Source organism: Beta vulgaris, chromosome 8 (genome assembly GCF_026745355.1).
Source record: "Beta vulgaris subsp. vulgaris cultivar EL10 chromosome 8, EL10.2, whole genome shotgun sequence".
NCBI lineage: Eukaryota > Viridiplantae > Streptophyta > Magnoliopsida > Caryophyllales > Amaranthaceae > Beta > Beta vulgaris.
In genome coordinates, this window is record NC_079209.1 from 45,783,612 (window position 1) to 45,798,759 (window position 15,148).

The window sequence follows — 15,148 nt, forward strand, 5'->3', positions numbered from 1 at the left end:
TTTTTTGTTCATTTTCGTTTATTTTTTTCATTTTTTGTTCATTTTCAGATTAGTTTATTTTTTCAGGGTTTTTTTTTTCATTTTCGTTAATGTTTAGGTTTGTTCCTTTATTTTTAGATTAGTTCATTTTCAAATCTATAATTTTAAGGTTATTTTTTTCATTTTTCGTTTATAATTCAGATTAGTTTTCATTATTCTTCCAGCTGTAATCTTTGTTTGTGCAAGATTAGTAGATATTATTATATCATGAAATTCTAGAACTCATAATGTTCTTCCTGAATTGCAAGATTTGAGATTGAGTTATAATGATTTTTTTGGTACAATTGATGTGGTTTCTGGTATGATGAGGGGGTGAGAATACTAATAAAAAATATATGTATCCAAAGATGTATATGTTGTTTAGTAAAAAAATGTCAAAAAAAATTTTTTTTTATTATTTTTTAATGGGTCAAAAGGGCTGCGTTTTTGTGCCAAAAACGGAGCCCTTTGTACAAACAAGGGTTGCGTTTTAAGCACAAAAACGCAGCCCTTCATTGTGAAGGGCTGCGTTTGAAAAGCGCAGCCCTACTTAAAAAGTGAAAGGCTGCTATGGAAAGGGCTGCTGTCAAAATACGCAGCCCTAAGGGCCTTTTTTAGCAACCCTTCCTTATTTTTCCACTAGTGTAAGCTACATTTTGGTAATTTTAAACCAATTTTCTATATTAATATCCTACATTTGTGTATTAATTGCATTGAACAGTTCAAACATGTCATCTTCACGTCGTAAATTTCAATGTTGAGCCAACCCATTTAATAAGGCGTGTCGTGCAGTGTTGGCCCGTTTAACTTAATAGGCTAGAAATTCTCAACACTGGCCCTTTTTTTTATCCAATTAGTATCTTCTCAACCTTTGCCATTTAGGAATTATAATAATTAAATTGTCAAAGAAGCCATGTCGTGTCTATTTCATGTTCGTGTCATTTACTAATCGTGTCTAAAAGTCTCGACACTAACCCGCTCCGTTTAACAAATCGTGTCAAACCCCCTGATACTAACATGACCCATTTGATTAAGCGGTTACCCTATCGACCCATTTGCCCTATTTATTCAAAATCTGTAAACAAATTTAACGATAAATTGATTGTTTTTTGTGTCCAATATTTATCAATCCATGTTACTTCGGAATAACTTGGTGGTATATTAGAAATATTTAAAAAATTCCTTAATGTTATGCGGACATATACCTTAAATGGGTCTAAAATGTTAAAATTTCCTATATGTTTAAGTTAATCGTGTAAGTTTAAAGTTGTGTTAGTTTCGAGCTCAATATCTTATCACTAACCCAATCCTAATAAGTCAAACATTTATAGACCCATTTATATAAACGTTTCGAAAAATCTTAACAGTAACTCATTTTTTTCATACTTCCTCCGTTTTTTTTAGATGTTACACTTTTCAAATCACGGACTCCTAGGTAAATTTTGGAGAGGAGAGAGATAGAGAGAATGAAAAACAAAAGGGCCATGTGAACATGTGATAGGAGAGAGATAGAGAGAAGTTATTACCCAAAATAAAAGTGTAACATCTAATTTAAAATTTCCTATAATAGAAAGTGTAACATCTAAAAAAAACGGAGGAAGTATTTGATTCGTGTCTTGTTATCATATCGCGTTATATCAACTTTTACTAGGTATAATAATAATGCCTTTGCTGGTTCTGGTTGAGACAGAGATATCTGACATACATCTTTAACAGAGATGGTTGGTATGGTATGGGCGCATTGGATACAAGAACAGGTAATTAATAAACTACTAATAAGCAAGCCCATTGGAAGTAATGCTCCCAGTATTGACATTAAGTGGTTTTTAGGCAACATTCTTACTAAAACTGGCAACACATTTAGAACTGCTTGTATTTGAAGAACATAACCAACTAAAGTGCATCTAAGTCAGTCAATCTAAAAAAATTGGCAAGGCTATACATTTTGGCAAGCTCAATTTAAATTTTGTATTGCTTTCAAATTTTACAATCTTAGCGCGTTTGATTTTTAACTCGGATTGAATTTTTGGCAATTTGAGCACATCTCAAAAGTCATAAGTTACTCAAAGAAAGATGGTAGCTCGAATTGCAGGGTATTGTTCATGATTCGAATCCTTATCCTAATAATATGTTGACATTTAATTTTTAATTGTTTAGCTTTGTATCTAACATCTGAGTTGGTGTACACTGCAAGCTAGTAACCTGTCAGGAGGTTAATTTTCAAACTAATTATCTTTCCTAATAAAAAAAAAACCATAAACTACTTATAGCTTAATGAATATTCTATCTATGACAACCATTTAGTTCAATATACCTAGAAATTAAGAAAATATTAGGCCATGAACATTTGGCACATCATATATAATCTCTAGTTGTATTCTCTTTAACTGATGTAAAATGACTTTTTAAAAACTACTTTTGATTTGTGAAAGTATGTTTCAATAAGCAAAAATTAACTTCGAACAGTTAATTGTAATTGTGGTTACTTTTAATCACTACATAACAACAAAGAGAGATGACATAAACATTGATCAATGAGCAATGAAAAAAAGATTTTGATCCATCAACGTAATGAAAAGTTTAGTTTCTTGCAATAAGATATGCCTCCAACAAAACAATAATATGTTTTGATCAATTATTACAATTGTAATCGAAGAAGTAGTTGGAGACAAGAAGACCTCAATCAGCTCTTAAATCTTACTCACAAATTTGTAATCTAGTAAATAACAACGGATCACTATATTATTACATGTAGTTAGAGATAGCAATGAGTACAGGGTGTTAATCGGACCCGTCCAGACCCTACTCTAATTGAAGGATATGGGTCTTAATTTTTTGTATCCTATTTGAGTCTTGGTTCACTTCTCAAATACCTAAACTACCCTAGCAATAGAACCACCCAAACTAAAATATATAATTTTTATATTTTTTAATTTAAAATAAATAAATATATTTTATATACAACATATGTAAGAAACCCTTCTGGTCAAAATAAAACCCTTACCCTAGTGCACTCTCACAACTCATCTTACTAGTATTTCACTCTCTCGTTCCAAAGTCCAAAGGATTTTTTTTTTCATATTTGGATGTATCAGACTTTTGAGATGTTCAAAAACTATGTATTCCTATGTAATATGATATTTTGTGTGCTAATTGACAGCTTTATATGTTGAATTGTGCTGAACAGTTATATATACACGTGAAAATATAAGGGGTGAAAGTTCATCTTGGACCCATTCTAGACCCTAGACCTTGCCATACCCTATGGGATCCTGCGGATACAGGTATGGGTTCTAAAAAAAATTTTACCCTTAAAATATGGATAAAGGTCTACCCTTATCCTACGCAGACCCAACCTGTTGTCATCCCACACGTAATATGGAAATGATACATTACAGGCTGCTTGCACATTAAGTGGTTTTTGGAAAAACCACATAATACTAGTTCATATCAATGTATCCACCTAATTATAAAACAAAATTGTATTTCATTAACAGTCGTAACCACACAAAATGAGAGAGGCTTTGAAATATTTAACAAAAATTTCAAACAAACGTATAATTTTGGTAAAGCTAAAGGGATTCTGTTTGGTATTAGCAGAGCACACAGATCCAGGTTTTTCCTATTACAATAAGTCAGAACTTGGGGATTATACAAATCTAGATCAAAAATTCTAATTATTATCTAGCTAGAAAATGGATTATAATGTTCAACAAGTTGACAAGATGGAGAATGTTAGCTGAACGTGGACTCCTTTTCTAGACTTTCCTGACAGTTTTTAACGCAGAATTTACCAGCCCAAAAATTATGGTCTACATAGTACGAGATACAAAACTTTGTACAGTATTAAAAGTATGTAATATTTTTTGGCTATATAAGTAGGTTTGCCCTCAAAGTTGCATTTCACCATCCTATAAGACATAAGTTATAACAAGTAGCAAGAAAACCAAATAGAAGAAATGGCAATGCCAACGATAAACTTTGCTGAGCTTGAAGGTGCAAAAAGAAATGAGACACTCATGCTTCTGCATCATGCCTGCGAAAATTGGGGCTTTTTTCAAGTAAGTCATCTTTAACTACTCCATCTTCGTGTAAGTGACAAAAGTGAAAGAAAAAAAAAATACTTCCTCTTTTATACTTCACCTTTCTGTACTGTTTTACGTCATGCCACACTATTCGTAACATTTTTTTATTATGTATTATTAGGGATAGCGAAAGAAGTTCAAAAACTCAAATTTATTTTTAAAATGAATCTAGCAAGATCGCATAAAATAAATTTGTAAGTTCCAATATATATAAATTTTGACTTTGTGCAGCAATAGGATAAAATAATAAAGGATTGGAGGAATAATCTAGGACGTGGATTCATGCATATTTAAACTTTTTTAGACATGGAAAGGAAGTTATGTTATGGCAAAAAGAAAAAGAATCCTTCTAAAAACATATAGTACACAATAACTAAGATGAACACTAGACACTTTCTTCGATTTTTGAAGAATTTCCCACCTCTTGTAGGTGGGTATAATACATAGATTAAAAATGCATGAATTAATTTTACACAATGATAAACATAACAAGATTCATAACGAATTCAGAAACATTTTTTTAGTTATCAATCTTTTGACATCATAGAAAACATCCTAAGATCATCAACTCAAAAAAAAAAAAAAAATAGCTTCCTAAAACATGTATTCTATGATTTCTTTATTATACATGAAGAAATCTGAATTATTTCATTAATGATATGATGGCTCCAAGTTAGCTTATACATAATTTTTTTATGCTATCCAAAATGGACAATTATAGTATGAAATGTTAAAATTACAGATTGAAAATCATGGAATAGACAAAGAGTTAATGGAGAAAGTGAAGCAATTTATAAACAAATATTATGAAGAAAACTTGAAAGATAGCTTCTTCAAGTCAGATCTAAGCAAGGCTTTGGCGATCAGAAAAGAGATTGTTTCCAATTCAGACTGGGAAAGCAGCTTCTTCATTTGGCATCGCCCCAAATCTAATTTGAATGACTTTGGTGACTTCTCTCAAGATTTTCGGTTAGTAAAATACACATTTATCAATGATTTATAGTGCTTATTTAGTTTTCCATAATCCATACTCTCTTTTTTTTTTTTGGTAAAATGCGGGAATATATAAATTAGGTAGTAGTAACGTTCATACAATCCGAAATATAGTCATTTAACTAGTTATTATGCCCGATTTATGCTCGGGTAAGAAAAAATTTTATTTATTAATATAATATTTTATGATAATAACACTAAATACAACTTAGCCTGGTGGTTAAAACTTTAGTATATGTACTTGAAGTCTCGGGATCAAACCTTATACCATGCAATTTTTTAATTTTTTATTGTAGATGGTTTACATAAACTAAAACTCCCTAGGGAGAGCGCCACGTGGCACAGTTTCTTGTTTTCGCGCACCTTTTAATATATTTCTATAGATAGATTAACTGTAATAGCTATGTGCAGTTCATATTATACACTCGAGTTTACCGTACACCAAGAGCATTATATATACTATGGCCCGGGAGGAGAGATTGCTACTTGCTAGTGACATTCCTTATACCATCCATGATCTTATAGACCTAGAGTAGAACTAGTTTGCCATAATATTCGCATTTTTGGTGTAAATTCTGGCTTAGATGCTTAAGTTTTGACATTCTTAAACGTTTGGCAAATGTCTCTACAATCAATAATCATGTTAGAAATACACATCATTTATGATCTTCTCATGCTCTATTGTTTAGTTAGTGGTCTCAAAAGCAGTTTTGCAATACAAGAACAGCTAGGTGTTCCAATAATTGAGAGTGGTGGGCTAGTGTGTGTCCGTCCTTAATACTCTACTTATTATCTCCAGCAACACCTTCAAAACCTCTCTAATTTTTCTTTCTAGTTACTATATATTCAAGCTATTTACACCATTTCTCATATGTGAACATCACCTTGTCAATCACAGTATTTTATATTAGATGATACACTTAGGGTGCTTTTTATTTACGTGCTCTTATCTGGACGAAACTTACATATAAAGCTTTGTTGGATATGATTAGCCTTGATGTCACCTTATGTTTATAGCTGATTAGACCTTGTTTAGTCTGCAACTTTTTCTTAAGGTGAAGATAACACATTATTTGGTAGGAGAATATTGCCTCCTTGATGTCTCTTGGTCGGTAGTGTTCAATAATACTGGCTTGGGAAAAAGCAATGTTGCCCTCTCAAAAGTGTGATTTTGTGGCGTTTGGATCCTCTAGAGTTGTAAACTAACTCTATAAGGTAAAGTTTGAGCAATATCAACCATTGAATAAAAAATCAATGGTTCATATATTCTCTTTCCAAACCCCCCTATTTTCCTCTTATTAAAATCTACTCCTAAATCTTTCACTCCCACCAATATGAGCCCTTGATTTTAAAATGTATGGCTTAGATACAACTCTATCTTGTAGAGTTTCACTAAAACTCTAGAGGATCCGAACTCCCGAACTCGATTTTGTGCGATTGATGAACCAATCTTAATTTTTTTCACGTGATAAATTATAAAAACTAGGTATTCAATTTCGCTTCCTAGAGATCCTCCCGCACGTATATTTTATATATGCATTAATTGAAATGCATTATTTGACCATTAGTATATTTTAGTGTGTTGCATAAATTACGAAAAAAATAAAATTATAAAAATATATATTGTCACGAATCCAACAAAATCTCCCATGATAAAAAGTTTCACATACACGCCGTCTGTTTTCTTTTAGTTGTACCCAAAGAAAATGGCACACTAATTTAAAGTAGTTGTATAAATGTATGCTGAAAATATTAAAGAAAGCACATGTAAGGAGAAAACCTTTCCCCACAAGGAAATGTACAATTAATTCAAAACATCTCAAAAAGGAATATTATATAAGTATTATAAATGGAAATTGTATTAATTACCACATATGGTCAGAGTTTTTGACCACACGATTAATGAATGGGAGGATCTATAGGAGACGGAGAGAGTAATTCCTAAAACCTCCTAGAGGGTATATAAGAAGGTACCAATAATGTGGTGTAACAAGAGCGGACAAAAATCAAACCCAATCCACCAACTTAACCCATTAATAACTAGGATGGGTCAAAATTTTCAACCCGATTAATTTAATGGATCGACCCAACCCAATCCATTTAATTAAATTGCTTGGATCAGGTTAAAAATTCTAACTTGAATTCAACCCATTTAACTCGTTAATTTAAATGGAACAGATTCGGGTTGATTTACCCTTTAACCTGTTCATTTTTCCATCTAAAAAACCAATAATGATACACTTAGGTTTTACAAGAAGTTGAGATTATTTTTCCAATTGTTCCAATAATATATCCACAAACGTAGTGTCATAGATTTGTGATGTACACCCTCCATTTCATATTGTTCTTTTCTCTTATGTAACTCAAGATCACATGGGCGTGAAGGAGACAAATTTAATAGATGCTTTTTTTTTTTTTATCTTTTAGAAAAATTAGAAAGAAAGTATGTTTGCAAAGTACTCTAGTAAAAAGGGATGAGTTAATTGCCAAATGTGGGTCGATTTTATGGGTCGATCTTCATAAACGGACTGCTCTGCAATTAGGCTTTTCCCCCACCCTCTAGTTATTGTTTGTCGTTATACATTGCGAATTGTAATAACTTTACTATTGTTACGTAATATGCTCTGCTAAATTCTATTTTCACCCAAAAAAAATTGTTAGATGTATGCTGATCCGAAGATGATTGAATTGCATAAAATAAATAGGATTTTTTGTTCAAAACTACCTAAACTTTTCACGTTTTTAGAAACTCTCACCTTAATGATTTTCTTTTATGAATTTCCACCTACCATTTCCAATTTTATTAAAAACTCCCACCACTTAACAATTTTTGTTAAATTTCGTTAACAAAACCGTTAAGTAGACCTTACATATGCATTTTATTATTAATTTACGTTGAAATCAAAGTCAATTTCATCATTTTTAGGGCAAAATCTCAACAATTTTGGAGCAAGTTTGGAACGAATTATAACTATTTGTAGAGACTTGCAACTATTTCAAGTTCGATTTTGTTAAAAAAATATATATGAGGGGCCTACTTAACGGTTTTATTATTGGAATGTAACAAAAATCGTTAAGTGGTGGGAGTTTTTAATAAAATTGAAAATGGTAGGTGGAAATTTATAAAAAAAAATCATTAAGGTGGGAGTTTCTAAAAACGTGAAAAGTCTATAAGATAAAATGAAAAAAACATACTACAACACATTGCAATTTGTCTTAGTGGTTGTCCATAGAAAGCACCTAAATCACTAAATTGTACTAGAGGTACCGAGGTAGCAAACTACATAGATTTCCTCGGAATAGGCTACTAATTTCATGTGTTTGATCTACAGAAAAACAATGGATGATTACATTGATGAACTAGTAAAAGTGGGAGAAAAACTATCAGAGCTGATGTGTGAAAACCTTGGCTTAGAAAAAGACTACATAAAGAAGACATTCAAGGGAAGCAAAGGCCCAGCAGTAGGAACAAAGGTAGCGATATACCCTGAATGTCCGAACCCTGAACTCGTACGAGGCCTTCGAGAGCACACTGATGCAGGTGGAATCATTCTCTTATTGCAAGATGATCAAGTCCCAGGCCTTGAATTTTTTAAAGATGGAGAATGGTTCAAGATACCGCCTTCGAAAAACAACACCATTTTTGTTAATTTAGGGGACCAAATAGAAGTGCTTAGCAATGGAAAATATAAGAGCATTTTGCATCGTGTTATGGCTGGAAAAAATGGGAGTAGATTGTCAATTGCTACGTTTTATAATCCTGCAGGTGATGCTGTTATAACTCCTGCTAAATATATGTTATATCCCGGGAATTACAAGTTTCAGGATTACTTGAAATTGTATTCAAGTACTAAATTTTTGGACAAAGGTGAGAGGTTTCAGTCTATCAAGGATATGGTCAATGGAGAAGAATAAATGATGAGAAATTCATCAAAGATTCAATACGCGATTTATACTGCTTACATTTTTTTTACTGTATTTTTTTGGATTTTGATCCATTTACAATTTAACTTAATCTGATTGTAATCCTTGGACAAGTATTGGAAACTTTCTTTAAGGCAATGATATATTTTGAAGTTGTTAGATTTTTAGTCGAATATAAAATCGGTCTCGACACAGGTACATGAGAAGAAGGGCCGTCTCGAAAAATTTAGGGACTCTGTCCTAAATTAAATTAGCAGGCCCCAACGAGTAAGAAAAAGATGTCGTTATATAAATACCAAAAGTAAAATATCATACAACTAAATAAAAGTTATTTTCTTTCCAAATAAAATTCAACATATATTACATATATTCAAAATCAACAATAATTTCTAGAACAATCAGGAAGCAAATCCTTAAATTTATTATTAAGAAAAGATAGAGTTCTGAAAGAACCTTTCCTTTTAGCTGATTAGCATTATAAGATGAGTAATGCTACCTAGTACCTAATAACTAAAATATAAAATTAGCATTAGGGCTGATATGTTAGAAAGTTGGGTTGGATAGTTAACAAAACAAGGATTGAATGCAGATTCTTTTCTCTCTAGAACCTGTATTGTATAATTATCAAGCTTCTGGGATTGAGAATTTAGAGTTGTAAACCTTACTCTATAGCTATAGTGGAGAAAGTTTGTAAATATTTGGAGAAAAGAAAACTACAGGAATTTCATTAATGGGTTTTTGGAAATTAGAAAAGAGTTAAAAAGGGGAATTAAATACCTTGAACTTGGAAGAGAGGAGTAAAATAAGGGTTCCCTTTTTCTATAGAAGCACGACTTTCAATTCTCTCTGTTTCATACGCGTGAAGACTGAAGCATTAATATGCTTTAGTTTTTTTTTCACTTTGGGCAACCAATATATCCAATTGGGCCCTTATTTTTTGGGGGCCCTGTGCAGTTGATCATTCTGCACAGGGCCTTAGCCGGGCCTGATGAGAAGCTGAAATTAGACAACTTATAAGTTTTATAGAATGTTGCAACGGAAGCGATTAAACAAATAATAAACACAAGAAAAGCGAATGAAGAACACACAAGATTTAACGAGGTTCACTATCAATTCGATAGCTACGTCCTCAAGGCAGGGGACAACGATTCTTTCACTATGAACGAGACGATTACAATTACAATTATAACAGGCAAGATTCAATTGAATGGATTTCCAATTGAATCTCAAAGACTCTTTCTAATCTTCTCTATTGTGTTTTTGGCTAATCTTTCTCTAATATTTGTGGTAATCTAATCTAAATATGAGTTGACATATTTATATGAAGTCTATAATACAAGCCCTAAACCGTCGAATAAAGCGGACTAAGTAAATAGCCTTCGCGCTTTGCGTGCAACAGAGGAGAGCTCGCGACTCGCGAGCAGTGTTGCAACCACCTCGGGACCTGCGTCGCGCCTTGCGACAAGCACTCTGCCACAACGAGCAAAGAAAAGCTCGGGGCATGCATCGCACCCCGCGACCATTGTCGCGCCTCGCGACCCAGCTCGTGGCAAGTCACATCCTCACAGATCTCCACCTTGACTTGCATCTACCACACAACTCCACCTCGAATGAATCAACAAAACATGTACCTCTTCAATAGTACATGAGATTCATTACATTTTTTACTGTATTTTTGTATTTTTTAGGATTTTGATCCATTTACAATTTTACTTAATCTGATTTTAATTGTGGACATAATGAGAAAAGGTGTAAAGAGTAATTTAGTTTCACTACACTGTCCTAGGTATCTTCCTAGAAATTGCCAAATGTACTGCCAATGATGATCTGTCATTAGTGTACTGCAATTCTGTCCTTTTATTCTCTAGTGATTAATCCTTGTTTGCCTAGAGTGACTATATATGATGTAATGAGATCAAGGGAAGGAGGTCGGTTTTTATGAATCAATACAACAGCATCACAAAGCTGTTTTCTCTCTACCTTTTCTGGTGTCCTTCTTTTCTCTTAAACTTGAGCAAATACTAGTAACACATCTGGAAGATTGCTGGGAATTATCTACTTCTCATGGTATCAGAGCTACCGAATGATTGTTATCAAGTATTGATAAAATCATTCATCTAAAAACCTAAAAAAAAAAAAAAACCTAAAAAATCTGTTCTTTCCTTCTGTCTTCTTATTCTTCTGTTCTATTCCTCAAAATTCTCTTCTTCCTCCATAATCCAAAATCATCCTCAAACAACCTTGAATCATGTCAAGGATAACATTTACTGATATGCAAAACCCACTGTTTCTTCACCCTTCTGATGGAGCCACCTCAATACAAGTTGACAAGCTCCAAGGAGCTGCAGATTACAGGTCATGGAAACGGAGCATGGAGATAAACCTGTCCTCAAAGAGAAGCTAGGCTTTGTCACTGGTGACACAGTCAAGGAACTTCAAGATGAGGTAAAATCTGAACTTTGGGAAATATGCAACAATATGGTAGTAGCTTGGATCCATAATAATGTATCGCCTGCTATTAAGAAATCTATCCTTTATGTCAACTCAGCTAAGGACATATGGAAACAACTAGAGACCAGATTTGCCTTGACAAATGGATCTAGGAAATACAAACTAAATAAAGACCTGTATGAAACCAAACAAAACAATCTCACTGTGAATGAGTATTACACTGCTCTATCTGTGATATGGGAAGAGTCTATGAACCTGTTACCAACAGTCAATAATCCTACTGAAGAGATGGGGAAATTTATTGATAACATAAACCTACAGAAGGAAGAATCTAGGTTGTTTCAATTCTTGAATGGATTGGACCCTAAATATGGAACTCATAGAAGTCAACTGCTCATGTTAAACCCACTCCCCACAGTTGAAACTGCATGTTCTGTTTTACAGCAAGAGGAATCACAAAGGGAGGTTCAGAGAACTCCAAAACTTGAGACTGAAATGTCAGCAATGTTTACTAAAAATACGAATGAAAGAACCATGATTGTGTGCAAAGTGTAGTAAAAGAGGGCACAGTGCTGAGAAATGTTGGTATGCCACTGGAAATTTTCCAAAATGGCATCCCAAGCATGGAAAACAAGTGGCTGCTGGACCACAAAAGGAACAAGGTGGAGTTTCTGGGGTGAAATGGAATACAACCAGACAAAACGCTTCTAAAATGGTGGCAAATACATGTCAGGGGGAGAATGGACTGTTGTTTACACAACAGCAAATAGAACAATTGGCAAAACTGTTGCCAGTCATGACTGCTCAGATGAATGCTAAGGGCACAGAAACTGATGATGAGATTGACCAGCATTTTTCAAGCATGATATCATGCTTCCATGCTACTGATACTGCAGAAGAGTGGATTGTAGACTCTGGAGCATCTGATCACATCACATCATCAGTGAGTAAGATGAGTGATGTGGTTAAAACTCAAAACTCACCAAAAATGAAGTTGCCTACAGGAGCAACAGCTGAAATCACTCACAAAGGGAATCTGAAGCTCACAAAGGGAATCTGAAGCTCACAGAGGAGCTGAATTTGAAGAATGTGCTTTGTGTGCCAAAATTTAAGCACAATTTAATCTCTGTGCAGAAATTGGTTAGAGATGAAAACTGTGAGGTTCAATTCCTCCCTGAGAAATGTGTTATAAGAGATAGAAGCTCACACCAAGTGAAAGGTGTGGGACATGAGAGAAGTGGCCTATATTACTTGAACACAGCACCCAGTGCCTACCTTACATCAAAAAAGAACCCTGAACTCCAAAACAATCCTCTCAACCAACCTAAAAACAAACCAGACCAGTTTGCCCTGTGGCACCACAGGTTAGGTCATGCATCCCTCTCCAAACTACAACACATTGATGTTGTTAAACCTCATATTCAAAACAAAAATCCTGTTTGTATAACCTGCCCTATGTCTAAATTTGTCAAACTTCCATTCCCAATTAGTTCCTCTCATGCTACTGAACCTTTTGAACTCATCCACATAGACATTTAGGGCCCTTACAGAGTATGTACTAGAGGAAAATTCAGGTATTTTTTAACCATTGTTGATGATAACACTAGGTCAACATGGATTTACTTGCTGGAGTATAAATCTCAGCCTTTGAGTACCTTGGAAGCCTTCATGAGCTATGCAAAGAATCACTTCAAGAAGAGCATAAAATTCTTGAGATCTGATAATGCTCTAGAATTCAGTGATGAACCTTGTCAAGAGTTCTTCACACAACATGGAATTGTCCATCAAACATCATGTGTAAAAAGGCCTCAACAAAATGCAAGAGTTGAGAGGAAACATAGACACATTCTAGAAGTGTCAAGAGCCATCAGATTCCAAGCATCTCTCCCTCTCATGTACTGGGGAGATTGTGTCATGAGTGCTGCCCACATTATAAACAGACTGCTGTTCAAGTCCTCAACAACAAAACCCCATATGAAGCCTTACACAAGAAAAAACCCACCTATCACCATCTCAAAGTGTTAGGATGCCTAGCCTTTGCTTGTAATCCAGATCACCATGGTGACAAGTTTCACCCTAGGGGTGTGCCATGTGTGTTCATGGGCTATCCACCTACACAAAAAGGGTACAAGCTTCTAAACTTGGTTACCAAACTCATGTTCATCTCTAGAGATGTCTTGTTTCATGAAGATATCTTTCCCTTTCAAGATGATGCATCACAAAGTTACATGAACCCTATTCCAAACCCCAAGCCTAACAATTCTCAACCTGTTTTTGATGACAATTGGTTCATGGAAGATGAACTTGATCAACCATCTGACACCACTACTCTTACTTCACCTTCTCATCAGCCACCTTTGACAACCACACCTAGCTACACCTCTCCTAATTCATCTTAATCTAGACAGCCTTCCCCTCAACCTACACCACCTACATATGTACCCAGAAGAACCACAAGACAAATCATCAAACCATCTTGGCTACAAGACTACCAAACTCACATGTCTAAAACTAGCCTCAGTTACAACATGACAACTCCATCCTCAGTAACTAGTGTGACAAACACTGGTGTTCATACCTCATTTCTTTGCTTTCTGACTACTCTCACAACCAATCCAGACCCTACATACTTTAAAGAAGCTGTGACCTATCCACATTGGGTAGAGGCCATGAATAGAGAATTAGATGCCTTGGAGCAGAATGATACCTGGAATGTCACTGTTTTACCACCTGGAAAAATGGCTATTGGATGTAAATGGTTGTTTAAAACCAAGTACAAAACAAATGGAAGTGTGGAGAGGTACAAAGCTAGACTGGTAATCCTGGGGTGCAATCAAAGACATGGTTTGGATTATGCTGAAACATTTGCACCAGTTGCAAAGATGAGCACAGTGAGAACATTGTTGGTTGTGGCTGCTATGAAGGATTGGTACACAATCCAAATGGATGTGACCAATGCCTTCTTACATGGTGATCTCAAGAGCATGTATTCATGAAACCTCCACAAGGTTACACACACTAGGCAGCAGAGTGCAATTAAACTGTATTCCTGCCAAAGTAAGCTCACAGGTGGTATGCAAGCTTAAAAAATCACTGTATGGGCTTAAGCAAGCTCCCAGGCAGTGGTTCTCTAAACTCTCACACACACTCATGAAGTTTGGATACACTCAGTCTAGATCTGACTACAGCCTGTTCACCAATACCAGTGACACAAGCATCACCTTAGTGCTGGTATATGTTGATGATCTGCTCATAGCAGGCAGTTGCCTTGAAAGAGAAGAAACTTAAAAACATGCTCTATCAATCCTTCCATATGAAAGATCTGGAGAGTTGAGATACTTTCTGGGGTTGGAAATTGAAAGATCTCAGGCTGGGTTCTTTGTTTCTCAGAGAAAATACACTCTAGACCTGCTGAAAGAATATCACATGATGGAGGCAAAACCTCTTCAATTGCCTATGGATCCTAACCTTGAACTCACACATGATCAAGGTGATGTACTGCCATCACCAACTGAGTATCAGAGGCTGCTAGGCAAATTAATATATCTGACTATCACAAGACCAGACATAACCTTCTCTGTTCAACTTCTAAGTCAGCACATGCATCAGCCTACAACAGTTCATATGCAAGCAGCAAAGAGGCTCCTAAGATACCTACTTGGGTCCTACAGTCAAGG

General features: G+C 34.7%; 2 protein-coding genes across 2 annotated transcripts; both read left to right on the top strand.

Annotated features, from left to right (window-relative positions):
• The first annotated feature begins 3,842 nt into the window (after positions 1-3,842).
• On the top strand, positions 3,843-9,179 carry LOC104884391 (1-aminocyclopropane-1-carboxylate oxidase 1). The gene is made up of 3 exons (XM_010669032.4): positions 3,843-4,079; positions 4,846-5,072; positions 8,429-9,179. Exons 1-3 carry the CDS (start codon positions 3,978-3,980, stop codon positions 9,009-9,011), a joined length of 912 nt encoding a protein of 303 aa, XP_010667334.1. The 5' UTR covers positions 3,843-3,977; the 3' UTR covers positions 9,012-9,179.
• Positions 9,180-11,378: 2,199 nt separating this feature from the next.
• Positions 11,379-13,870, top strand: LOC104884395 (uncharacterized). The gene is made up of 5 exons (XM_057391569.1): positions 11,379-11,968; positions 12,027-12,414; positions 12,606-12,835; positions 13,079-13,268; positions 13,412-13,870. The coding sequence occupies exons 1-5, from the start codon at positions 11,379-11,381 to the stop codon at positions 13,868-13,870; spliced, it is 1,857 nt and encodes a 618-aa protein (XP_057247552.1).
• Positions 13,871-15,148: the final 1,278 nt, after the last annotated feature.

Bases quoted from the DNA above. Each gene is read 5' to 3' on its own strand.
- LOC104884391 (XM_010669032.4), top strand. From the start codon at position 3,978: ATGGCAATGCCAACGATAAACTTTGCTGAGCTTGAAGGTGCAAAAAGA. The intron at 4,080-4,845 runs GTAAGTCATCTT...TTAAAATTACAG, and splicing joins AAAATTGGGGCTTTTTTCAA to ATTGAAAATCATGGAATAGA. The intron at 5,073-8,428 runs GTTAGTAAAATA...TTTGATCTACAG, and splicing joins GACTTCTCTCAAGATTTTCG to AAAAACAATGGATGATTACA.
- LOC104884395 (XM_057391569.1), top strand. From the start codon at position 11,379: ATGGAAACGGAGCATGGAGATAAACCTGTCCTCAAAGAGAAGCTAGGC. The intron at 11,969-12,026 runs GTCAGCAATGTT...TGCAAAGTGTAG, and splicing joins CCAAAACTTGAGACTGAAAT to TAAAAGAGGGCACAGTGCTG. The intron at 12,415-12,605 runs GTGAGTAAGATG...ATCTCTGTGCAG, and splicing joins CTGATCACATCACATCATCA to AAATTGGTTAGAGATGAAAA.